Source organism: Podarcis cretensis (genome assembly GCF_951804945.1).
Source record: "Podarcis cretensis genome assembly, chromosome: 5".
Classification (NCBI taxonomy): Eukaryota; Metazoa; Chordata; class Lepidosauria; order Squamata; family Lacertidae; genus Podarcis; species Podarcis cretensis.
Window position 1 is genome coordinate 58,425,319 of NC_137174.1, and position 26,171 is coordinate 58,451,489.

A 26,171-nucleotide genomic window follows, 5' to 3' on the forward strand; every position below is an offset into this window, starting at 1 on the left:
AGGCTGAATTGAATACCACCCTTCAGCTCTACAATGGCCCTTATTGTTATACATTTCTAATGTGCTAATCCCTTCTCCTACAACCTTTATCTAGGTACAGAGAGAGTTAATATTGCCCTGGGCAGCTGCCAATGCTGGAAGGTCCTAGCGGCTCCAGGTTCTGAACTATGTATCTCTTTCTCAAATAAGCGAAGCGAATCACATCAACTATCATGTGATTGAGCACTGCCTCTAAGGGCTTAATGAAGCAGAGCTTTTCTTCCATCTCTTGCATCTTTTTCTCCCTATCTTCCTTTTACTGCCTTGGCCCATGTGCTTGTGGCTTTTTCTGTCCGTCATTTGGCAAGTTGGTGGGGGGTGGGGAGGTGTGTGTCTGCGTCTCCGTAGCTTGAGCCTCCAGAGGGTCTTACAGCATCAAGTATTACTTTGCTGAGTTTTTCATCTCTCCTGGACAATCCCATCATGGGTCACTGAAATGAGCAAGTGGATCTCAGCCAGGCAACTTCACTTCTTCCTGCTGAACCTTCACTGTATTGTCTGGACATAAAAGACAGAGATTGCCCAAATGGACAACAACCTGCGTTTTGACTTCCACAGAAAGATCACTGGGGTAAGTGTGGGTTGATGTTTTTTTTGAGCTTTCTATATGCCACAAAGGTTATCTCCCTTGAGCCTGGCGTGCTGCAGTGCCCAGCATTCCTTAAGGGATTAGCTGGGATTTTAATTGCACACGACTTGAGAAGGCTGGCCAAGACTATAATCTCAGCTACTGTGCTCTGGGATATGTGGAGTGACAGTTTCCAGCTTCCCAGGGTATGGGGCTTGCTGTGCTGGCCTAAGGAATCAGGGCCAAAACTGGGGTGGGGAGCTCAGTCCAGAAAGACCTTTCTAAGCCTAGTAAGCTTTAGATCAGGCATCCCCAACCTGCAGCCCTCCAGATGTTTTGGCCTCCAACTCCCATGATCGCTAGCTAACAGGATCAGTGGTCAGGGATGACGGGAATTGTAGTCCAAAACATCTGGAGGGGCGAAGCTTTGGGGTGCCTGCTTTAGATCTTTCCAGCTGCAGATGCTACTGGGCGGGGGGGGAGGAGGAAGGGTGCTGGAAGTGGTGCTGTCTAGCTCCTTATAAAATAATGTTTCAGCTGGGGTGCTTTGCAGCAACCATTTCACTTGTGTCTGTTGCATGTTTTCCTGTTTATGAGAATGAGGCTTAATCATTCCTGCTCTAAGTTTGCCTCCTGGCTATGTAGTTTTTATTTCATTTTCTTTGGGTTTGCAGATCATTGGTGATCTGTATATGTTATTAAGTTATTGCCATATGCTAATGAGTTGTGGCAAGGCTCCTCCCCCCTCACAAAATAACTACACTGGTACCTCGGTTTAAGAACAGCCTTGTTTATGAACTATTCCGTATATGAACACCACAAAGCTGGAACTAGTGTTCCACTTAGCAAAGTTTACCTCGGTCTACGAACGGAAGCTGAACGGTGGAAGGGCACCAGCAGTGGGAGGCCTCATTAGGGAAAGCGTGCCTCAGTTTAAGAACGGCTTTGGTTTAAGAACAGACTTCCGGAACAGATTAAGTTCGTAAACCAACATACCACTGTATTAAGGGACCAATCCTGGTTACTTTCAGCATTTGAATGCCTACATCTTTCCACAGAGAAAAATACTAGACTGCAAAGGACTTTCAAGCCAACATAGGCAGAATAGGAAGAAATGGCTGACAGTAAATGTTGGGCCAGTTTCAGTTTAGAAATCATGTTCCCCTGAGCCTAGAATGTTGAAAAGTCCTGCCTGTCTACAGTTCAGAAGAAAATAATCTGTCCATTTTCCACAGTCATAGGGAGTAATACTGAATTATCATTTCAGCTCAGGCAGGTTCTATAATGGCCAGTGTTCTGTGTCTCAGAACACGAGGCACACAGAGCAAAGTGAGCCAGGAATGACAGCATGAGTGTGGCAGGTCCAGTCCCTGGCATCTCCTGGTAGGGCTGGGAATGTCCCCTGCCTGAAACCCTGGAGAACCACTGCCAGTCAGCAGTGGTGTAGCACTGGTTGCTGGCACCCAGAGTACATGCCAGCCCAGCCCTTGCCACTGGAACAACCCCACCCACATTGGAGCAAAATGGGGCTGCACTGAGCTGCTCGCTTGTCCACACTGGCGGGAGCCTGGCCAGCTACTGCAGCCCTTGGTGGGTGGAGAGGAGCATTGGGCTGCACCATTCTGGGGTCACCTGCATAGGGGTGCCTGGTTCATTCCACCTCCAAAATTGTGCACCCAGAGCCACAGCTCCCCCTTGCACTCCCCATGCTATGCCCCTGCCAGCCAGGGTAGTTAATGCTGAGCTAGATGAATGGATAATGCAGCTTCCAACGTTCCGTTTAACAGCATAGTGAGCTTGATGTTCTTGTATGGTGCCATGTTGGAAGAAGTGGCAGTAAACAGGGATGTTGAACCAGAGCGTCACTTTCCCATCTGTCCACCAAACCATGTGCCCCTTTGGCTTCTCCCTCATTCACTCTGTGAGAGATGCATGATGCTGTAAACACAGAAACAACCCCAAAGTCTCTCCTTAATGGCTTAGCTGCCCTCCTCTCTCATATGCCACAGAGAGGGATAATGGGAGGATCCACCTGAAGGTCCATAGGAAAATGCTCTGCTATCCATTCAGAAGGTCCCAGCTTCAATTTCCAGCATCTCCAGGAAGGACCAAGAGACTCCTGCCTGAAAACTTGGAAACTCACTACCTATCAGTGTTGGCAATACTGAGGTGGATGGTCTTGATACCAGTGGAGGTTGGTCCGTTGGGGTTACTGGAGTGCTGTCCCACCAACCTCAGTCTGCCAACCTCAGTCTGCTCTCAGTTAGCCCTCAATTGCCTACCTCCTTACTTGAAACCAGCTCAAGGGGTGGCACTGGCTGTCAGCTTCCTCCTCCCTGGTCTCAGCACTTGCAGAACTCAGCAGGGAAGAGGAAAGGGGCAACAATTAGTTTGCTCTGGCTCCACCTTCTGTTGGGCTCTCTGCCCTCTACCCCACCAGTCCCAATGGGCACCAGGCAATTTCTGATGCTCCACTGTAGGATTACAGCCATTTCCTCCTCTCATTTCTCTGCCTGATTCTTAAAAAGGAACACTGCTGCTACCATCTGCCTGGTCTATTTTGGATGAGCTAAGCTAGGGAATCCCAGCCAGTTATTCCAGTACGTATAAAAATACATTTCACCAGCGTATCTCTATATGTGGAAATCCTGGGGAATCCACCTCCTCTTTGGGTAGCTGTAAAAATTCTCTTCTAGTTGCTACTATGGTTGCTCCAGGTTAAGCTTCCTGTATACCAGTCTTGCAGGGCTGTGCTTTTTGTTACTCTGCTATTTTGCAGGGGCAATGTGGGCTCTTCTGTATTGTCCAATTGCTTCACTTTCAATAATGCATGTTTATGGATTCATCTCATTTTGCTGTCTGTGCCTAGCCACCTTGAATTATTTTTGTGATAGAAAGTCAGTATTGCAAATATTTTAATAATAATAAACCTTTAAGAGGCTGGGTGATAAACCCTTGTGCAAAAATAAGAAAAGGTTCCTTGGCATTCACATCTGACCTCAGATAATTTATTATGCCTTCCCATGATATTCTTACTCTAAATAAGTGTCACAATCTGGGCCTGCATTCACCATGATTTGATTTCTAAAATCCTACCAGCTTCCATTTTCTCTGGAATCCACATTCCCTTACAGGACCTACCTGGACTAGCAAAGCTGGAAGTATTTTTAAGATCCCTTTATAGATCTGTTTCTGTGACAAATGAGAGATTTCCTCCCTCTACCACACTTCCTGCTAGCTAATTATGGTCCTGTTGCCCTTAATTACAGTACCATGAATTGTTCTAAAGAATCCTCCCCCCAAGGAACCCACCCATTTTCCAATAGACTAGCTTGCGACAATTTTATTAATTTCCATGATGCGTTTCTTTTTTCATGTTGTTTTGCTACGTTTATTAGACACTCAATAGCTTGTATTCTCTGGATACAATACAAGACTTACAAAATCCACATAGTAGCAAAAGCTTATCTGATAGGCTTTCACATGCTCTGTCTGTGCAACATTGATTGGTTCCAGTCCTTAATGGGTGTGGTTAGAACCCTTTGTTGATTGTAAAAGTTTCTCTGTTAAACTATCCTGGGGAGTCCAGTTACTCTCTTCCTGCTGGCTGTTCTGCAATACCTAGCAGGAGGAGGCTTCTGGCTGAAACTGCTCCAAACCACAGGCAGCCCAGGAAATAACTCCTTGATGTCACATGATTCATAGGAATAGCTTAAAGAGATAGCCAAAGTGGAACCCTCCAGATACTGCTGAACTACAGCTCCCATCATCCCTGGCCATTGGGCATAGTGCCTGTGGCTGGTGGGAGTTGTAGTATCCAGTGGACACAATGTTGGCATAAAGAAAACAGCGACTCCCTGAATCCCTTTTAATTGTGTGGTGCTGTTCTCTGTACTCTGGAGAAAGTGCAGTCATAGGCAAATTTGGAAGCACATTTTTTATTTCCCGAGTACCCTGCCATTCTGATTTCCTTCATGGTATGGTGGTATTAACCCTTCTGCTACTTTGAAATGCCACCCAAGAGGGGTGCTGGGTCTTCCTCTCCCATGCAGCCAATGCTGGTGTCCTCCAGTGTAATTGCCTCACGAGCCACCACTGGGGTGAAAGCTGCCTATATTTATTTGTTATGCAGTTTCCTCAACGCTGGTTCGGCTTACCAGAAGAGTGTTCATGTGCAGTGTCTTCTCATCAGTGGAGGCTGGCCCATTAAGACTCAGTCTGCCCTCAGTCAGCCCCCACTTGCTGCCTTCTTACTTAAAACCAGCCAGTGAGCAGCATTGCTTGTTAGCTGTTATTCTTTGTAGAAAGAAGGGAGGAGGAGAACAGAGACAAAACTATATTTAGCTAGCTCTGCCTGCCATAGGCTCTGGCTCTGTTTCTTGTTGGCCCCCTTGCCGTCTGCCCCTCTGGTCCCAAGGGGCACCGGCCACCACTGATTCTCATCAACTTCTTTTACCAGCTGAACAAATCCTTCAGTAAATCTCACCGAGCTCCAGCACTTGGACAAACCTAGCTCTCACCAAACATGCTTAGCATTGTTTCTCTTTCTTTTCTTTTTGGGGAGTGGAGGGTTTCCTATGAGCATCTTTGCTGCCTTCTGCTACCTCTGGAATTTTGCACCAACTTTTGAACCACTGTTGTTATGTAGGTTCACCAATCTATAGCAACTCTTGGTGGCAAAACAATGTCCCATGCTTGGTATGTCTCATGACCTACTTCCACCTCCTCCTTATCTGACATGTATTCTTGTCCTTCCTAGCACCTCACCTTCCCTCTGCTGGCTGTCACACTGCTGTCATCGTTTGGGTCTTCCATGCTGTATGGCTACAATTTGGCTGTGGTGAACTCTCCAGCAGCGGTAAGATTCAGACAGAAAGTGCACACACTGACCACCATAGAGCCTTCCATCCTCTGCTGAGCTAGAATGCCCCTCTCTCCACTTCCTGGCCTGATACACCATGTTGAATTTACCCCTTTCTGTTCCTCCCAGGACCTCACTTAGGTTGATACTGTCTCCCACAGACATCACAGGACTTCAAATAACCTGTGGTTAAAATCTGATGGTGGTGAACACAGATCTAGAACTCTCACAATTTTATTGCATGTTGTGTCTTCCTCCACTGCAGCACATCAAAGCCTTCTATAACACAACATGGTTTCGGCGCTATGGAGTGGGCCTGGCTCCAGCACGGCTCACTCTCATGTACTCACTGACTGTCTCGGTCTTTGCCCTGGGAGGCCTGGTGGGATCCCTGCCTGTGGGAGTACTGGTAACCCAATATGGAAGGTAAGGGCAGGGCCAAAAAACAGAGTGAATTTCCAATTCATAGCCAAGATGTGTTGACAGATACACCACCCATTCGATGTGGAGGGAAGCGAGGATGTCTGGCACTGAGTTCCACATAGCTGAGTACCCACATCCCTCCGGCCAACCCCTAGCCCTGCTGCAATTGCTCCATGCCACTATTGCCTGCTCGCCTGTCCCTTCTAAGCCAATGAGCAGTGACAAAAGAGGAAAGAGAAAGAGCAGAAGAAGAAGCCTTAGACCACACTGACCCATCTCCCACTGGACAGGTGTATGGACTGTGGCCAAAGGGAAGGTGTAAGCAAAAGTGCAGTGGCAACAGCAGTGAGGAGGTAGATAGGTCTTCTCTGAGAGGAGACCCATAGAAGGTATCATGCCCAAGTCCCCCCACAAATGTTACAAAACACACATTAATCCCCGTAGAGTTTAGACAGCAGGAATGTACTACTACATAACCCTGTTCCGTTTTGGCACGCAAGCCAGAAACTGCCTCTCTCTTCCCATTGAAAGCTGCAGCACCCATGGATGTGACCAGTTCATTAGCCTTCAACCTCATGACCATTAAGGACAGTGCTAAAATTGAGCTAGATAATGTGATCAAGGCAGGAGTGATTCTAGAATTCAAACAGTTAAAAGATCAAAGAGGTTACAACAGTGCAAGATACTGACTAGACTGACTTTTGGCTACACATGTGAGACATTGGATGCTGCCTTATTCCATCCAGCTCAGTTTTGTCTACACTGCCTGCAGCACAGGCTTCAGGCAAGGGTCACTCCCCATCTCTTACCAGGAGATGCTGGGAACTGAACCTGTGACTCTCTGAAGGCAAAGATAGCCGATAGATATAAAAACTGTCAGTAAATTTATGGTCCTCTTTGACATCTCAGTTGAGACATGTTCTTTAAAAGTATTTATTTTTTTAGGGCATCAGGAATGAACTGAATCACTTGGAAGCACAATTATTCTTCACCGTGGGTTGTTCTGAATATGTTTTAAGCTGACACTTTAACTGTCCCTGAAGCTCATTGGAAACATATTTTGTTAAAGAGGGTGTATAAATAATAGAAAGAAATGTAGAACAGTTGTGTCAGCTGGGATAACGCTATGATTGTCAAAACAGAGCTACTCCTTATGCCTGCCTCTCAACTCACATCCCAGATTTAATTTGAGTTGAGGCTACTTGCCAAATCTCAACTCTACCATCAGAAAAATTTCCATATGCTCTAGCAAACAACCGTGTCTCCATTTAAACTCTGGATATCACAACAATTCATCCAGCTGAAAGGTTGCTCAGTGATCATCTACATCAGGGATGGAGAATCTGTGGCCCTCCAGACATTGCTGGACTCTAAGTTCCATCAGCCTCCGTCAGCATAGCCAATGGCTAGGGATGCTGGAAGTTATAGTTTAGTAACGTCTGATCTCTGATCCACATCCCATTTGGCTAGTCAGTCCACCTCTGGCTACAGGCCTTAGGATCTGGCAAAGCAACTCTAATGGGGAAAGGAGTTAGAAGCACCAAGGAAGGAAGGGGGCAGAGGGGCAATTATGGGGATGCCAGATGGGCATTTTGTTGCAACAGAAAGCAGAGTGTTCAGCAGGGCTGGCCCAAGATATTTTGGCACCTGAGGTGAACCAGAAAATGACGCCTCTCTCCCTGGTAGGGAAGAATGGGTGAGTAAATATCTACCTCAGGAGCAAGGAAATAAGATCTACATCAGGATCAGCTGCCCCTATGGATCCTGCCATGGTGCCACTTGAGGCAGTCACCTCACCTTGCCTCATGAGTGAGCCAGCCTTGGACCTCAGGGAGTGGGGATGGAACAAAATGTTTTATTTGGAACTTTTTGTAATCAAAGAGGTTGGATGACCATCTGTCATGTATGTTCTAGTTGAGATTCCTGCATTGCAGGGGATTGGATTAGATGACCCTCTGTTCCCTTCTACCGCTACAATTCTATGGTTCCATGATTCAATGAAACCATCTAAAATAAATGACCTCTCTACCAGGAATGGTACCTTGGTCCGTAGCAACGTCCTCGTCTTCCTGGCTGGCATGTTAATGGGATTCAGTCGCTACTTGGAATCACCTGAAATGGTCATATTTGGACGCTTCATAACCGGCGTTCACTCTGGTAAGAGAAATGTCTCTGCCCAGACTTCCTCACTTTGTGTGTGGGTCTCCTCCTTCTCTAGTGTAGTTCCTTCTCCTCTAGGGCCCAGGTAATGCACAGCCACTGAAAACTACATATTCATCTCAAAAAGCATATCTGTACTGTATATATAGATTATTAGAGCCACTGCTGCCTCTCTTGCTCATGACGTTCCACACTGATTTGGAAAGCAAAAGAACGTGCTTTTTAATTTAGAGAGTTAGAAATGAGTTACCACCTACAGTGAGTGAGTGGGAACATTCACAAATTATTGAATGTGGATTCATTGCATGCACTTTCTGAATTAGGCCACTGCCCATAAAATCTCGTTCCACAATAAACTAATTGCTAAGATGACACATTATTCTGCAACAGAACTTATATGACTACTTTGCGGGAAGTTAATATAGATTTAGTTGTTCCTGAAGATATTAACCCTTAGGTATCTGAGGCTGCTGGCTGATTGCCATGTCATTCACCACCTTCCTTCCCTTTTCTTTCCTCTTCCTACCAGGGATCTGTCTCAGTGTGGTGCCCATGTACTTGGGAGAAATTGCCCCTAAGAACCTGCGTGGATTCTTGGGCCTTGTACCAAGCATTTTCATCTGTCTGGGGGTCTTCTCTGCCCAAGTCCTGGGCCTTCCAGAGCTGCTGGGAGAGGTAAATGCCCTGGCGTGCCACTCTCTGCATAGAATGCCCAGGCCTGCTAGCTTCGTTGCTGTCAGAATGTAAACTGATGACAGGATGGGAAGGGCACCGCTGGGAGCAGCTGGGAGTCCTAGAAGAGTGTGCTAGCAAAAGGTGGTGTAGTAATGAACATGTTGGACTTTGGATGGGGAGACATGAACTTACAGACATGAAGTTCACTGAATCACCTAAGGCAAATCACTGTCTGAGTCTAGCCTACCTAACAGACTTGTCCTCCAATCCTCAAGCTCACACTGTTGCTAAATACCACTCTAGCAGATGACACCATCACCCCTGCAGTCAAAAAGAGCAACAAAGCTGCATTTCATTCCACTGCCCCCATTTCTCCTACTAGTTTAGAAAAGGCAGACGGGCTTTTGCCATCTTGAATCCAAACATGTTTTTTTTAATGCGCTCCCCACTTCTTCAAGTGGTGAGAAGTTCTAGGATAATGACTTATTCATCTTTTATTCTCTTTGGGAAGAAGAGATGGATGGCGAGTTAATATGTTTCTGCTATATTGATTTACAAATATTCAAGTTGACCATAGATGAAGGTGAACATGGGGCATAGATGGAGGGCTTCCCCTCCCAGAGATGTCTCCAGTTATTTCCTAGCCATTCCCAGCCATTTTAGCTCTAATTTCCCTAACAGAAGATGTGCCTGCTGGTATGCTTGGCCTCTTGGCCATTAAGGAACCTTAAGAACTCATTCTGCCTCCTTTAACATTCATAAATGCTAATCCCCACAGCAGAAATCAGATAGCAAGACCATAACAATGTTATAAGAAATCTGGCCATTATACAGGAGAAAAGGTCTCTGCCATAGAGAAAAGAGGAGGCATCAGGGAATATGTTGGAGAAAGTGTAGGAGGGGAGTATCTTGCTCAGGTCATTCTTGTTTCTATCTACGCACCCACCACACCCAAAATAATGCAACACCTAGGTTTGCTACACATTTGGAATTTCCTAGGCATATCTGGAATACTGCATTCAGCAGCAGCATCCGGACGGAAATTGTGAAAATATCTGGGAAAATCCGGACATATGGCAGCCCATGTCGGCAGTGTTATTTGCCGATTTCCCATAAAAACAGCTCAAAAACAGCAAAAAAGCTCAACGACTTTGGCCAAAAGTTTAAAATATGGCAACCCTAGCTATACCCTTCAGAACTAGGCTTTCCTATATAACTCTGTGGGGAGAAAGATGGAGAAAGGGCTGCAGAAAAGGAGCCATTAATCTATCAAGTCTTTTGTGTTTCACAACCTGCATAAAGTATCCTCTTTGCCAGAAAGCTGCTGCAAAAACCCCTCTCATCATGAGGGGGGTGTCTCTCTCCTAGGATGCCTACTGGCCTCTCTTCCTCTCGCTGGTGGTTGTTCCTGCCTTCCTGCAGCTGATCCTCCTGCACTGGTTTCCAGAAAGCCCCCGTTACCTTCTTATTGAGAAGAACAACGTCCTTGGAGCTACTGATGGTAAGGGAAGTGCAAGGATCTTCGTTCCTTACCGCTTGGAAATATTTTGGGGTGTCTATGAGAGGCAAGAAAAGTTTGCCATTGTGTGGCAGGGCTACCCACAGCCTACAGGCCTCCAGCTGGCCATCCCTGTCCTGGATACTCTTCTCACCCGCGTTGTCTTAACCCTACAGCACTCCGTTGGTTCCTGGGCAAGTACGACGTGCAGGACGTAATCGAAGAGATGCAGGAGGAGAAGCGCTCGCTGGCTTCTGTGGAGACAGTGTCTGTGTGGCACCTGCTCTTGGATCCCTCTGTGCGATGGCAAGTTCTCTCCGTCGTGGTGATCAACATGGGCATGCAGCTCTCAGGGATTGACGCGGTAAGGGCTGCAGGGTCGATCACCCCTGCCACAAGGCCGCTGGGCTGGCCTGTGCCTCCTGCACCTTCATTCAAGCACAACCTCGCTGCTCTCTTCCCCCGTTTAAACCTCTGGGCGTATTTCCCCCATGTATCTGCAACACCTTCGCTAATTGGAGCCAAAGAACTCTGAGCTAGGTGCCAAAAGTCAAGAGTTACTGTTGCTCCTCCCAAATCATGAATATTTATTTAAATTTTCGTACCGCCTTTCCTCTCAAAATGGAGGCAAATTGCAAAACAGAAAAATAATGCATAAATAAATAAATCTAAAACCTTGTAAAACAGTCATATCCCCTCACAGCTAGTAATGCCAAGTTTGCAGGAAACAGTGCTTTTCAGCCATCAAATGCCTGGAGGAACAGGAATGTTTTAAAATTCCACCAGAATGTTAATAGTGGGGAACTACCACCATGAAGACCCTGTCACAGGCAGCGCCCAGCACTGCAAACAGGCTGAGATGGTTGACATTCTTGGGTACTTTGGTCCCAAGCCTTTTAGGGTTTTGTAAGCTAGTTCCAGGCTTTGTGCACCTTGAATAGAGCCTTACTGACACCCACTCTGCTTGCAAAAGGAGGGAGGGAGAAGGGTTCCGCATGTACTTTTCACTCTAGCCCTGCCTACCACTGATATGCAGCCCTTAACAGATTACTCCCAAGCAAATACAGCCCATGGCAGAAAAAGGCTCCCCACTCATGTTTTACATCATGCATTAAAATGATTTACTATAATTCATGGTAGAGCATAATTAATCCCAGGAGGGAGGGGTTGGGCGATTAAAAATGAGGCACTCTTATCTTAATAAAAGTGCTGTTAGTACCAGCATACAAATGGTTGCCATAAGCAGCCAAAAAAAGGTGTTTTTTCTTATTTTACAAGTGTGCTACAGAACGGAGAAAAGTGTCATGCCTCCAGCTAATTTTGATTTGAACTCAGACCCTCAAACTGTCTTTGCTAAGTCCCACTGGCATGAGAGGAGAGGATAGGCAGAAATGGTCTGGATAGGCACCCAACTCTGCAGCAGTTTCCTGCATACCCATCCCCTGGATTTCCTTGCAGCCTCACGAGGTATGCCACTGTCCTTCCTACTCTTCTAAGCCACACCTACCCCCTCTGCTTATGATTTCTCTTCTTCATTGACAGATCTGGTTTTACACAAATGTCATCTTTGAGAATGCCGGCATCCCTGACCCAGAGATCCCCTACACTACGGTCGGCACGGGTGCGATTGAGGTCGTTGCTGGCTTGATAGGCGTAAGTGTGGAAATCTCTAGTTTGCGTTTGGCTTGTCCTTTAAGAGGGCATCATCCTTCTGCTTTCCTTTTGCACTGAGAGAATAGATTTGTATGTACTTTTCATAATGAGACAGGGCAATAATTTCCTAACTCCTTTCCAGTGTGGAGGACACTCTCTTGGTTCCTTCAGGATGCTCTCTACCCATTTTCAACTGGAAGGATATTGTTCACAGCTGGGCTCTTGGAGAAGAGAACCTGTGAGGTTGCTTGTCACTGCCTGGTCCTAGCAAAGAGCCTTTTCTTGCACTCATTCTCTGCTCTCCTTGTGTTGCCAAACATAGCCACCAGAAGAGAACTGCTCACTTGCCCTCAGCACTCACCAGATACTGTTTATGAGGCTGGATACACACCATAAGTCTAAAGCACCTCCTGGGACTCCTGGGAATTGTAGCTTACCCCCACAGAACTACAATTCCCATAACTCTTAACAAACTACCATTCTCAGGACGGTGGGAATGTGCTTTAAATGTACGGTGTGTACGGAGCCTAAGCTAGCAGTACTTTCCTTCCTGTCCTAGCTATGTTTCTTCTGGGCCTTTCCTGCTGAGTGGTGGCAGTGCTCTCCTTAACAGAGCATCAGTCAAGGCACAGGCAGAATAAAAAGCAACAGCTTGGAAGATCTCTCCAGCTGCCTCTCTTTCTCCACTGGAGGTAGGGAGTGAGGACCATGCAGCAAGTCTACTTATAGGTAAAGGGGAACTGTGTTCCATGCCTTTCTTCCTCAAGTGGGCAATGTGGGAACTGGGCCATAGGCTGCAATCCTATACATGGAGGCAGCCAGTGTGGTACCTCCAGATGTTGCACTCCACATCCCATCAGCCCCAGGTAGCATAATCAGGGATGATGAGCGTTGTAGTCATAAGAACATAAGATCCTTGCTGGGTCAGGCCAAAGCAGCCTTTCTCAACCTGTGGGTCCCCAGATGTTGTTGAACTACAACTCCCATCACCCCTAGCTAGCAAGGCCAGAGCTCAGGGATGATGGGAGTTGTAGTCAAACAACATCTGGGGACCCACAGGTTGAGAACCGCTGGGCTAAAGGCTCATCTAGTCCCACACAGAGTGGGACTTACTTCTGAGTAGACAAGGCACTGCTAGATTCTCTGTGATCAAAGAGCAGCCAGCACACAGAAGAGTGGAGCATTTTGCCTTGTGGCTTGGGAGGCCAGAGGGATCACAGAACCAGCCTCACTCAGCATGGTCTCTCAAACTCAAGGGTTGAATCATTATGCAGACTTAGTCACAGCCCCTTCTCTCGTCACCCCCAGACATCTTACCACAGAGAGGAGGATAATCAATGGCACCTCCTGTCTGTGGAGAGGGACTCGCAGTATTGTAGGAGGACAGAAGTCATTTATTAATCAGATTGCTTGCTTCCCACAACAGACAGACATTTGTAACACTGATGATTTGCCTTGGGAGATGAGTCAAAAGGACCCTTCTGATTATTGCTAATAGCTCGTATGTTTGCATACAGCAGACTCCGGCAAAGGCTTCTGAGGGGTGCAAGCATAGTTACATAAACAACAGATTTGCAGGACACATCCAGTACGGCATTTGGTTTGTTGGCTTGCTTGTTAGACGAGAGGTATAAATGGCAGGACGATCCCATACCTAATGCATCTTGTCTTATTGCAACAAGGGTGCTCATTCCAGCTGTCACCGTCCCTTTGACTCCAAATTTTAGCCTAGCTGGGGCAGATTTCCAGCTGGATATCACCCAGGGCTGCCCATGTCGGACCTGTGCCTCTCCCTATTACACAGGCACATAGCTCTCCCGCCCACCAACCGCCTTTGCTGCCCATCAGCAACGCCTAACTCAGGCAAGCTCATCACTCCATCAGCCTGATTGCTCCTGAGTGCCGACAAAAACGGCCCCCAATGGATGCACTGAGGTTGGTTATAAAATTACAGGCATTTGTTCTGCTGTCAGCAGCTTTCCTGCTTTGGCTTCCTTCTGGCAGCTTCTCCACACACACACACACACACACACACACACCATTGCAACGATAGGCTTCTGGCTCCCAGGATACCCTCCTTCCTTCCACAACCAGTGCACAAACTGCTCCCATAGCTGGAGCAGAGCCAGGGGTACATCCACAAAAGTTTGTTCCTGAACCCCCTTTCCATCAGCTTTAATGAAAACGACCTCACTTCTTCTCTTAGGGATGAACTTAACGGTTCTGCTTTTCAATGGCAGCTGCCCCATAATACATCGGATGAGAAGCCCTTCCCAAAGCTAGGAATAAAACCAGGACTGTGCATTTCCAGGCTAATGTTGTGCCTTCTATATGTTGACCTTCTTTGTAATGTTTTATTTTGAAATCTTTAAGATAATGTTTAGTTTCCTGTTAATTATGTTACTCTGAACATATACTTTATATTTGAATTTCTTGAGTAATGTTTATTCTGGATTGTTTTATTTGATGTTTTATTGAGCGTTGTAAAACGCTTTGTTTTCCCCCCTTAAAAATATAGTGGTATAGAAATAATAATAATAAGTTGTTGGACTACAAATCTCATCATTCCCGACCTTTGGCCATGCTGGCCCTGGCTAATGGGAGTTGGGAGTCCAAGAGCATCTGGAGGGTACTATGTTGGCTGCCTATGACCTAAACTATTTGATCTTGGAAAATAGACAATGCCAAGCATAAGGAAGATGTCACATAGTCAGGCTATTGGTTCATCTTGCTTAGCCACTGTCTATGGGCCGCAGTTCTCTATGGGCAGAACATCAGACAGGGTGACACTCCCTGCTCTACCTGGAGATGCTGGAGAGTGAATATGGGACCTTCTGCATGCAAAGTGGATGTTCCACCAGTGTCAGATCTATTGCTCTAAAGCTCAGATCCCCATCACCACATGTGTGTAGAAGCCCAGTATACAAGCTATGCCATTGGGACACCTGCACAACCAGGTGCCCTAAAAACAAGGAGCCCCTACTCTTGAGCATGCACTCACAGGTAGGGCTTCCTTCTCACGCACCTGCAGGGAACAAATGTTTGTGGGGCAGGGGCAAGATGTTGCACTGGGGCACAAACTTATGCCCTGCATTTGACTAGGACATACTGGATCCCATATTGGATCCCACTCTCCCCTGTTAGTTTCTGTTTTGCCACTGAGCAGCTGCTTGGAATCACAGGACTCGGTTTACATTCCAGAGACCTTCCAGTCTCACAGGAGGGGAGACGGGATGTGATGTTAGTTGTTTCCTGTTTCCTTTGTTCCTTTGTTTCAGTTGCTCTCTGCTTTCATAGAGAGAGGATGTCTTTTCTGACTGCGTAGCTTAGAAATAAAACTCTTTACAATGTAGCCCAAACCTCTCGTCTCTTCCCTGTGCTGGGAACTCTGTTGAATAGAATGTGCCTTGGAGCCTCATCAAAGGCTCGAGGTCAGTTATTCGTCGGAGGCGATTCTGGAGACTCGTCCGGAAGCTGAGGGTTTATCAGCTTGGCCGAGTAGAGATTCTGACATCCCCTAGCTCTGGAACCAAACCCAGAATTTCTAATGGTTGGCATTCCAGCCCCATTGTATAGGCCAGTGATGGCCAAACTTGGCCCTCCAGCTGTTTTTGGACTACAACTCCCATCATACCTAGCCAATGGGACCAGTGGTCGGGGATGATGGGAATTATAGTCCCAAAACAGCTGGAGGGCCAGGTTTGGCCACCACTGGTATAAGCAATGGGACAAGATGGTTCTGCATCCATGCACTGTCTACGTAGCTAAGAATGATTATACTCCATGCTGTACTGTTGGCGTCTATGCAATAAGCTTGTCTGTATACTTTGTGTATATATTTGGGGGAATCGCAGAGACCAGGGATGGAAACCTCTGGCCCTCCAGACATTATTGGACTCATCCGCCCCAAACATCATGGTCAATAGTCAGGGATGATAGGGGTTGTAGTCCAACAACATCTGCAGGCAGTGCTGGCTCAGGATACTTTGCTGCCTGAGGCAAGGTATAAAATGTTTTCCTCTCCCATTCCACGTTCAGAAGCCAACTGGACCAGCAACTGAATCTTACTTCAACACCAGCAATGAGGCAGTGTCTTCCCTTGCCTCCAAGAAAGGCAGGTACAGGCTGTGAGGCACACATAACTCTGTCCTTCAACTGAAGAAAAGGCCAAGGCTGCATCATTCTGCCTAATGGTAGAACCAGCCCTGCCTGGAGGGTCACAAATTCTCCATCTCAGAACAGACAGAGTCACATGCAAAACCCTAATACAACTAGCCAGCAACCTGTCTCCTCGATTTCCCCCTTTCTCTTTGACAGTGCTTCACCATTGAGAAGCTGGGACGTCGCCCTCTCATCATAGTTGGGTTCTGTTTCATGGGCATCTGCTGTGCAGGCATCACCCTGTCCCTGATTCTGCAGGTAGGAACAGCCCCATAGACACTTATATACCCATGGATGGTTGACAACGTCTCTGCAGTCCGTCCCACCCCCCCCCCATCCCCAATCGCATATTAGATTTTGTGCTTCAGTTTGCACAGTGGGATCAGAAGTGCTGGTGGATCCTCAGAAACTCTATCCTGCTATATCTATACCACTGGTTTCCTTTTTCACACCTAAATGCTAAAGTGTAAACATAAGCAAGGCTTGGTCCTAGTTCATAAAACTGGTGCAAGTACAGGTGTGACCTCACACAGAAACAGGGATGAGTGCAAGGGGGCAGGATGAGGGGGGCAGGTTTATTTGAGAATCAGGAGATGGAAGAGAACTACCATCTCTGGAATACTGGTCAAGCTAGGTGGAGGACACCCGCTAAGTTAGGAAGCAAACAGCTAAGCTTGAAGCTATGACAGCAGGGTGTTGTGCCTCCGCTGCTTGGAACGGAGGTGTCTGCTCAAGCAAGGGTCACAGGATTGGCACAGCTAGCAGTCTGCAGACTGGGACTGAGTGTGGTCAATGGAGCTGTAGGATGCAGGCCTGGATGTAGTGGTGGAATCTCAGAACTGAATGAGCCAAAGGGGCCCAGCTGCATTTATGTAAACTCTCTCAATAACCTTCTGTCCTTCCCACAGGCAACTGTGTCCTGGATGCGTTACGTCAGTGTGGCATGTGTCATTGGCATCATTGCAGGATTCTGCATGGGACCAGGTACGTTTCCGGTGCCAGACAGAGGCATCCAAAGAAATAACAAGGCGACAAAGCTCCTCTTCAAGATCCCTGGGCACCAGCAAAGCTGTGGATAGGCTGAGATCACAGGAAACCTGGTCTGAGCTTGTGGCCCGCAAGAACAGGACTGTGAGGGAATGTAAGAAGTTTGCTGATAGGATTCAGGTTATTTTGGGTCTTACAGGAGATGCAATGAGTGGTGCAATGAGTCTTCTTCTTAGTGGGGTAGGAGAGCTGAAAATAATGCCAATATATTTCACATCTGGCAACCAATGTGCCCTTTTGGTTTGAGATAGTACACGGGAAGGCGAGTCTAAAATGCCTGAGGACACAAATTTTCATGGCCCTCTAGCAGCTATGGTGGCTCATTTACCAGAAGTAATGTATTTAGCGTTAACTCTGGTGTATATTTTGCTCTAGGAGGCTTGGTTTGGTCAGAATTGAGTATACACTTCCAGTGTTTAGGCTAAATACATGACTTCTGGAAAATGAGCCACCATAACCGCTAAAGGTAAAGGTAAAGGTACCCCTGCCCGTACGGGCCAGTCTTGACAGACTCTGGGGTTGTGCGCCCATCTCACTTAAGAGGCCAGGGGCCAGCGCTGTCCGGAGACACTTCCGGGTCACGTGGCCAGCGTGACATCGCTGCTCTGGCGAGCCAGAGCCGCACACGGAAACGCCGTTTACCTTCCCGCTGGTAAGCGGTTCCTATTTATCTACTTGCACCCGGAGGTGCTTTCGAACTGCTAGGTTGGCAGGCGCTGGGACCGAGCAGCGGGAGCGCACCCCGCCGCAGGGATTCGAACCGCCGACCTTTCGATCGGCAAGTCCTAGGCGCTGAGGCTTTAACCCACAGCGCCACCTGCGTCCCTCCATAACCGCTAGAGGGCCATGAAAGCTTGTGACCTGGGCTTTTTAGACTTGTCTACCTGGGCTTTTTAGACTTGTCTACCTGGGCACTAGTGGGATGTGGCTGGCACTGTGGTCTAAACCACAGAGCCTAGGGCTTGCCGATCAGAAGGTCCGTGGTTTGAATCCCCGCAATGGGGTGAGCTCCCGTTACTCGGTCCCAGCTCCTACCAACCTAGCGGTTCGAAAACACATCAAAGTGCTGTGGCAGGAAGGTAAATAGCATTTCTATGTGCTGCTGTGGTTTGCCAGAAGCAGCTTAGTCATGCTGTCCACATGACCCGGAAGCTGTCTGCAGACAAACACCGGCTCCCTCGGCCAGTAAAGTGAGATGAGTACCGCAACCCCAGAGTCATCCGCGACCGGACTTAGTGGTCAGGGGTCCCTTTACCCTGGGTACTATCCAAAGGGACACATTGGTTGCCAGATGTGATTTTTTAGATCTCTCCTACCCCATTATTTGAATTGTCCTAAGTGCTGAGGACATTCATTCATTCATTCATTCATTCATTCATTTATTTATTTATTTATTTGATAACAATTCTACACTGCTCTTGACCAATAATATGAGAATATGGACTTAAGAACGTAAGGAGAGACCTGCTGGATCAGGCCAATGGCCCATGTAGCCCAGCACCCTATTCTCACAGCATCCTATTCTCAACCAGATGCCTGTGGGGAGCCCGCAAGCAGGACCTGAGGGCTATGACCACAGCATCCCCCCCCCCACTTCTGATTCCCAGCATGTGGTATTCAGAGGCATACCCTCGCTTGGTTCTGGCATTTTGAGTACCCAAAGGATCATGGTCAGCAGGCCACTGGTGGGAATCTGAATCTGTCACCACCTGCCATGCCCTAAAACTGGTGCGGCATGAATTGCCTAACGGTGTCTTGCTTTGGATTTCAGAGGCAACTCCTGCGATTTCTGCTAACGAAAGGGCCAAAGCAGAGCTCTCTAAATATGATGGACGAGGCGGCTGCTGGTTTACCCAATTGATGTATTAGTATAGCCGCCAACAGATCCATAACTCATTGTCGGCCCAGAATTTATTCGCTGTAATTACATCTTTAATTAGGATTTTAATGGCTCATTGTTCACAAACAATGATGAATCTGACTTTTAAAATAAAAATATCTCTCTTCCCACTCTGGGTGATCTGTGAGCAATGCTCAATCAGGGGTTTTTCTTAACAATCCCTGGATGGATTTCCCCCCAGTATTATTAAGGCTGGTGGTTCTTTTTAACAACAACAACAAATATTATTATTATTTCAAGAAGCAGTCCCTTGTGTTCCTGAAAGAAAGTGGTGCTGCCTAAACTACCACCATGTAAAGAGGGCAGATCCTGATGCACTAGGGCAGATAGATCTGAAACCTTTCTGTTGCAGGAGCACAAGGTCTTGGCTCCTTCTGTTAAAGTGTCTGTCATCAGCATCACCATATATACGCAAGTGTGTAGGGCTACGCTGAACCAGAGAGCAGTTTTGTGAATGTCTTTATGCCCCTTGATAAGCAGTCCTTCACTTACAGCAATAAGAGGGGGTACTCAAAAGCATGCAGAAGTGTTTATAGGTTGTGGGGGGAGAGGGACCACATCTCTGTTGCCTTGGAAACTAGGCTGACAATCCTCCTTTGCTGCAGTTACGCTGCTTTGCCCTCACTCAGAAGCCCTCTTCCAGCTCTGGATGCACCAGAACATGTGTTGGAATGGGCATTCATGCTCGCAACCTACTGAGAGCAACGTAGTGCAGACAGGCCACATCTTCACTCAGATGTGCCTCCTGGTATGCATCCAAGTGCACATTCAGGTGTGGGTGTCACCTATTCAACTGATCTCAGTCGGATGTGCACTCAAACAAACATTTCCATGTGACTTCTGGCAGCCTAGATAGAGCCAGATTACAGCAATGCAGTTTAGCGGGGCCTCCTCACTGTTTTTGTCACGTAGCCAAATCTGATTGGCTCCAAAACATCATCACTTTTACTGCATCACCCGTGATTGTCTGAGATCTCTTGGGGTTTTTTAAAGGGAGTGTGACAAAGCAGCAATGGATTGAGTGAAAAGAAGTGCAAAAAGTAAAAGACAGGGAGTTTGATTAATGGCTTTTGCATCCTTTATAGTATGTGTTTTGCCCTGTTCTGGGGCCAAAAATGTGGCACAATTCTAACTTACTTTCTTTCTTTCTCTTTCTTTCTTTCTTTCTTTAAATCCATATACTGCTTGGTTGTAAAAAAACAAAAACAAACTCACAGCAGTTTATAAAAAGATAAAAATGTTAGATGAAAATTTGCAACCATGCTTTAAAACATGCAAAAGTTAAAATGCTAAAACAGATTAAATTTAAGTGGTTGTCTGTGCAGGTGGTCTTCCAATTTGTCGCTGCAGGGGGCAGCAATGAGCAAAATAAATGCCCCCTCTTGTGCAACATTATTTACAGTGGTGCCTCGCAAGACGAAATTAATTCGTTCCGCAAGTTTTTTCTTCTTGCGAGTTTTTCATCTTGCGAAGCACGGTTTCCCATAGGAATGCATTGAAAATCAATCAATGCGTTCCTATGGAGACCGTCCGGGGACAGAGGGGAAGCGCCGCGCGCCTTCCCCTCTGTCCCCGGACCTGTTTAAAGCAAGGGGCGGCAGGGAGAAGATTGCTTCTCCCCGTTGCCTGCCCCGCAATCTCCGGGGACAGAGGGAAAGGCGTGCGCGCCTTCCCCTCTGTCCCCGGACCTGTTTTAAAGCAAGGGAAGGGGCAGCGGGGAGAATCGCTTCTTCCCGTTGCCGCCCCTTGCTTCAAAAGGGGTCCAGGGAGAGAGGGGAAGGCGCGCGCGCCTTCCCCTCTGTCCCCGGAGATTGCGGGGCTGGCAACGGGGAGAAGCGATCTTCTCCCCGTTGCCGCCCCTTGCTTTAAACAGGTCCGGGGACAGCGGGGAAGACGCGCTGCGCTTCCCCGCTATCCCCGGAGCTTGCGGGGCAAGCTTCGTTTTGCGAAGCAAGCCCATAGGGAGATGCGTCTTGCGAAGCGGCTAAGAAAACGAAAAACTCCTTCGTCTAACGAGTTTTTCGTCTTCCGAGGCGTTCGTCTTGCGGGGCACCACTGTAATGTCAATCTTAATAATTAAGATTTATTGCTGGGTTGTTTTTTATTTTTATTTTTATTATGTGTTTTGTGCTTTTGTGTTGTAGCTGCCCTGTGGGTATAGGGTGGTATACAAATTTAATAAATAATAATAAACATCTTTGGGGAACCTGATGATTTGAAATAGATTCACCCCTGCAAGGGTTATTTGCAGGTTCTGACTTTGATAGTCTGGCCCCACTAACAGGGGCTCGGATTAAAAGCCTAGCCTGGCCTATTTGATTCTGAGTGCCGTCTTTCCCATACAGCTGGGGTTCCATTTCTGATGACAGCTGAACTCTTCAAGCAATCGCATCGGCCATCGGCCTACATTGTGGGTGGGTCCCTCAATTGGCTCTCCAACTTCACTGTTGGCTTTGTGTTTCCCTTCCTGCAGGTAATACTGGGCCCCTTTGAGAGGCTGGTAGGCTCTGGGATCCCCTGACTAGCAAGGCAAGAGAGCAGAATGCCTAGTGAAGGCATAGGCAAACTCCAGCCCTCCAGATGTCTGGGGCTACAATTCACATCATCCCTAGCCAACAGGACCAGTGGTCAGGGATGATGGGAATTGTAGTCCCAAACTTCTGGAGGGTTGGAGTTTGCCTATGCCTGGCCTAGTGGTTCTCATGGCAGGTTCCTTCTAGTAGTGGTTGCAGGACACAGCACAGAGGAGAACCATATGCTGTATTTCTGTGTGACCTAGAACTTTCTACTAGAAATGGGGAAAGAGCTCCATAGGTACTGCATAGCTTAGTTCTTTCTCGGTAGTGGCGATGGGGTCATGCTCCAGCATTCTGAGTGGCAGAAAACACACGTTACAGTAGACCAGCCTTCCCAAGCTCATGCCCTTCAGACGTTCTGGACTGAAGCTCTCCCATCATTGTGGTCCATGCTGGCCGAGGCTTACAGGAACTGTAGCTCAAAACACCTGGAAGGCACCAAATAGGAGAAGACTGCCATAGCAAAGCTGGTGATGCCCCCATGGTAGCAACAAAATTAGTACCAAAAGAAACTAAGAGAGGGGGCAGTGTATCTTTCTGAACCTTTATTATATATTGCATAAAGCAGGGGTGGTCCTCCAGGGTAGGGTAGTGCCTTGCATGCAGTAGGTCACAGGATCTGTCCCAGGTAGCACTGAGAGTCAGGGACTGCCCACACATTAGACAAGGTGAAGCCATTTGCTTCAAGTAGCGGATCCAACCCCCTTGCCCTCTCCACCCTCCCACTGCACTGCTGCCAGCCCAATTGTCCTCATTGCTGCCACTACCCCCTTGTCGTTCCCCCATTTGCTGCTGCTCGTGCTGCGTTCTGGCAGCAGCATGGGCACAACTGCAGGTGAGGGTGCTGTTGCTGTGATGGGCTGGCAGCAGGGAGGGGTGGGGACCTGGATCTGTGGAAGAGGGAGCGGAGCGTTTTGCCTACAGCGGCAAAATGTCTCAGACTGACACTGCTAGGAGTGGCTCTGACTTGAAACCCCGGAGAGCCTCTGCTAATCAGTGTAAATGGGTCTGAGCTGGATGAATCAATGGCCGGACTCAGTGAAAGGCTGCTTCCTATATTCCAGATGTTCTTGAACTCCCCTCCACAGCCAGTATGGCCAATGGCCAGCAAGATGGTGGGAACGGTAGTCTAGCAACATCTGGAAGGCCACCACATTGTCTACCCTCTGCTCTAAAGAAACACAAGACCAGTTGTGATCTTCGTCACATTACACACACAGAGAGAGAGAACCAGCAACAAAGCCATCTGGTCTTGACAAGTTATTCCCTAATCAGATCGCGTGGATGCGCCAAATGGCAAACCAATTCCATTGCTTTGTAAACACCATTCCCTGCCCCAAGACATTAAATCATTACATTCTGAAAGTACCAGGCCTTCTCTTATGTAAACAGCACTGGAAAGCCAAAGTGAAGGTTTCCTGTTGAAGGGTCAGAAAAGTAATCTAGCACTTCTTGACATACCAGTCGTATATGGTGAAGGTGTATGTATGTAACTATGCTAATTCACTTCAGTCACGGAATTAAGAGTCTTCTGGTACTAAATTTTAGGACTGTGTAATCTAGATCAGGGCAGTCCAACTTTTTATAGCAAGGGGGCTACAATAGTGGTGTGACATGGGACTCACAGGCCACACACTGCCTTGTTGCATGGGGGGAGGAGAGTGAGGCCAAAACCCCTCCCCCCTTGTGCTGCCTTCCCAAAGTCAGGTAAGCGAGGCACCGGGCTTGGGGATAAGGTCCTAGAGCCCTTCTACCTCCTTCCAAAAGCCCAGCACCTCACTTAACCAGCTTTGAGAAGGCATGGAAAGGGCTGGGGGAGAGCATTAAATGTTGCCAAGGGCCACCAAAAAAGGCCTCAATGGCTGTGCATTGAACCACCCTGATCTATATTATTAAATCCCCCACGGAGCCAGAAGTAAACATAATAAGAGGAAGGGGAAGAGCAATAGCAATAGCACAGTGGTAGAGCCACAGATTTGGTTCATTCTGCAGCATCTCCAAGTACAGCTCAAGGAAAACCCTGCCCAAAACCCAGAAGAGCTGCTGCCAGTCGTAGACTGGAGTGAGGAACCTTACTCCCAAAGCCCAAATGCAGCCCTCAAAGCATTTCTGTCTGGCCCTCAGAACTCTTCCCACACCGCACCTGATCCCCAGCCACACACCTTCTTCCCATGCCCTGCCTCTCACAAACTCTGCTTCACACCCTCTTGGGGTGTTTTTGCTTATACCCTGACCATACCTTTTGTTGCCTGGATGGAAGATAGAGAGAGATGTATAAGTATGTTCAGAAACTGGCCTACTGTACAGTGGCAATATTTTTATTTGTTGCTTCACTCGCTTTTGCCTCTTCACACCCGACACCTTCCATGTGGCTTCCAGGAGGAAATGCTAAAAAGGGTTCTCCAACCCTCAGTGTAAACAATACTGAGCTAGACAGACCAATTGCCTGACTTCATGTAAGGCGTCTTCCTATATTCCTAAGAGGCCTTAATAGGTAAGAAGAGAACCTGTGATGGTGAGGAATGGGAGATGCTGGGGTTTGCTAACAGAGAGGGTGCCCTAAACACACAAAATGCTGGAGGCTGCTTCTTAGTGCACTGAACCAACCAAATGGATGAGGACTGGGTAGAGCCTGTTTGTGTCCCTCTGCTTATCTGGACTCTTCTTTGTTTCCATTCCCAGATGTCTGCTGGTGCCTTCTGCTACTTGGTCTTTTGTGGCGTCTGCCTTTTGGTGGCACTGTATGTCTATTTCATCATCCCCGAGACCAAAAACAAGACGTTTATGGAAATCAGCCACATGTTTGCCTCTCGCCCCTCCTTCCTCTCCAGCTTGCCGGATTCTGTCAAGATGATCAAGTTCAACGGTTATGGTGCCCTGGAGAACAGCTCCCTGGAACTCTCTGGCTCAGGATCCAACCCTCCATGATGATCTCCCATTCAGTGTTTTGGGGGTTCCATTTCTCCTATTGTGGGGAAGCCACCTCAGTGAAATGGCAAAGGGAGACAATAATACTGATTCTCTTCCTGTAACTTCTTTCATCTTGCCTGGACCAGCAGCACAAAAGGGACCGGGGGGAAGATTTGGGGAGAAGCATCTAATTTAAACCTAAGAAGTCTGACTCTGCCCCCAGGTATTTTGGGTGCACTTCTGTCCCAAATCCTTTCTTCCTCCTTCACTGTCTTCTTCTGAGGGCCAGAAATTAGTAGCATTGAGGGATAGCTATCCTCAGGAACTTGGTTTATACACACAGTTTTTTCAGAATGTCATGAATGGGACTCATCCTCTTTCCTTTAAGGCATTTTGAGGATTTTTTGGAGATCTCCTCACCTGCTTCCCGATTTTTCTGGTAGTCATGCCAACACATGACTGGAAATCCTATTGAGAGATCACCAATAACAAGTCTTCCCAGCAGTGCTGCAACTAAACAGCAATGTCTGAACCACACCAAAAGACAAACTCAGTACCTGTAAGAGCACATATACATTCCACATGCCACTGTGTCCCAAAAGGCAAAGACAGAAGTCAAATGCCCATCCAGTCACTGATTTACTCCCTAACAGAGCAAGAGCAATACACTGCTGGGACATTCCACTCAACACTGATTCATTCATAACAAAACTATTCCAGGGACAGGGAACTTGTAACCCTTCAAGCTCAGTATGGCATACACCAGAGATGAAGAATCTGTGGCGCTCTAGATATTGCTGGACTACAATTTCTGTCACCCCTGACCTTTGGCCATGCTAGATTGGACTGATGGGAATTGGAGTCCAACAACATCAGGCGGGCCACAGGTTCCCTCATCACCCCACAGAACCTGAGGTTATTTCCAGACCACCTGGTTATTGAGGATTCATTCTGATTTGTTGTACAATGCTTCCAGGTTGCTTCCCTCCAACCCAGCCCTAGAGATTGAAAATAAAGAGGAATCTTTTGGGTTTGTGTTCTGAGAAGTGTGAATTTTGAAGGATAGCTGTGTTTTGGTTCATTAATTGGTTCGAGATGGCAGATTAGGCAGTTTTTCATTAAAATGCAAGCAAAATTGAATTTCTTCTCTATTCTAAGCTGGGCCCTGTCAGTGCTTGAATGGAATCACATGAGAATCATATGTAGGCTGCCTTGAGTTCCATGAAGGAAGAATGGAAGGGAATCCCATTAATAAATTAAATTAGGGTGGTGGATGGGGAAAGGGTTAAGCACACCCTCCCCTTGCTGGTTCTCTGCTTTACATCACTTGTTACCAGAACAGGTTTTTTGTGGGAGCCAGAGGTAGAATTGTTACATGCACTTCATTTAGCATCTAGTTCAGCCAGATGAACTCTTTCCAGAGTTATAGTTACTATTTTATTAGAAAATTTGTAATCCACTCCTTCATAAAATATAACAAGGCAGCTTACAGTAAAATACAGTAAAATCAACCTATAAATATAAGTGAAGCATAATTAAAAACATCAGTACATACTGGTTCATTTAAAGAAAAGAAAAAAAATCCTGTCATGAAAGCCTGTCTAAACAGTTTTCAGGAGACACCTAAAAGATGGCAGGGACGATTCCAGTTGGAGTTTGCAGGTAAGGCGTTCCACAGGGCTCAGTCCCTCATGGAGGCC

General features: G+C 47.2%; 1 protein-coding gene across 1 annotated transcript; it reads left to right on the plus strand.

The window, feature by feature from the left end:
* The first annotated feature begins 237 nt into the window (after window positions 1–237).
* LOC307216833 (solute carrier family 2, facilitated glucose transporter member 9-like) lies at window positions 238–25,611 on the plus strand. The gene is made up of 12 exons (XM_079977472.1): window positions 238–610; window positions 5,367–5,465; window positions 5,734–5,894; window positions 7,924–8,048; window positions 8,581–8,726; window positions 10,095–10,227; window positions 10,401–10,588; window positions 11,767–11,877; window positions 16,195–16,296; window positions 16,947–17,022; window positions 21,331–21,458; window positions 24,244–25,611. The coding sequence occupies exons 1-12, from the start codon at window positions 566–568 to the stop codon at window positions 24,487–24,489; spliced, it is 1,560 nt and encodes a 519-aa protein (XP_079833598.1). The 5' UTR covers window positions 238–565; the 3' UTR covers window positions 24,490–25,611.
* The last annotated feature ends 560 nt before the right edge of the window (window positions 25,612–26,171 follow it).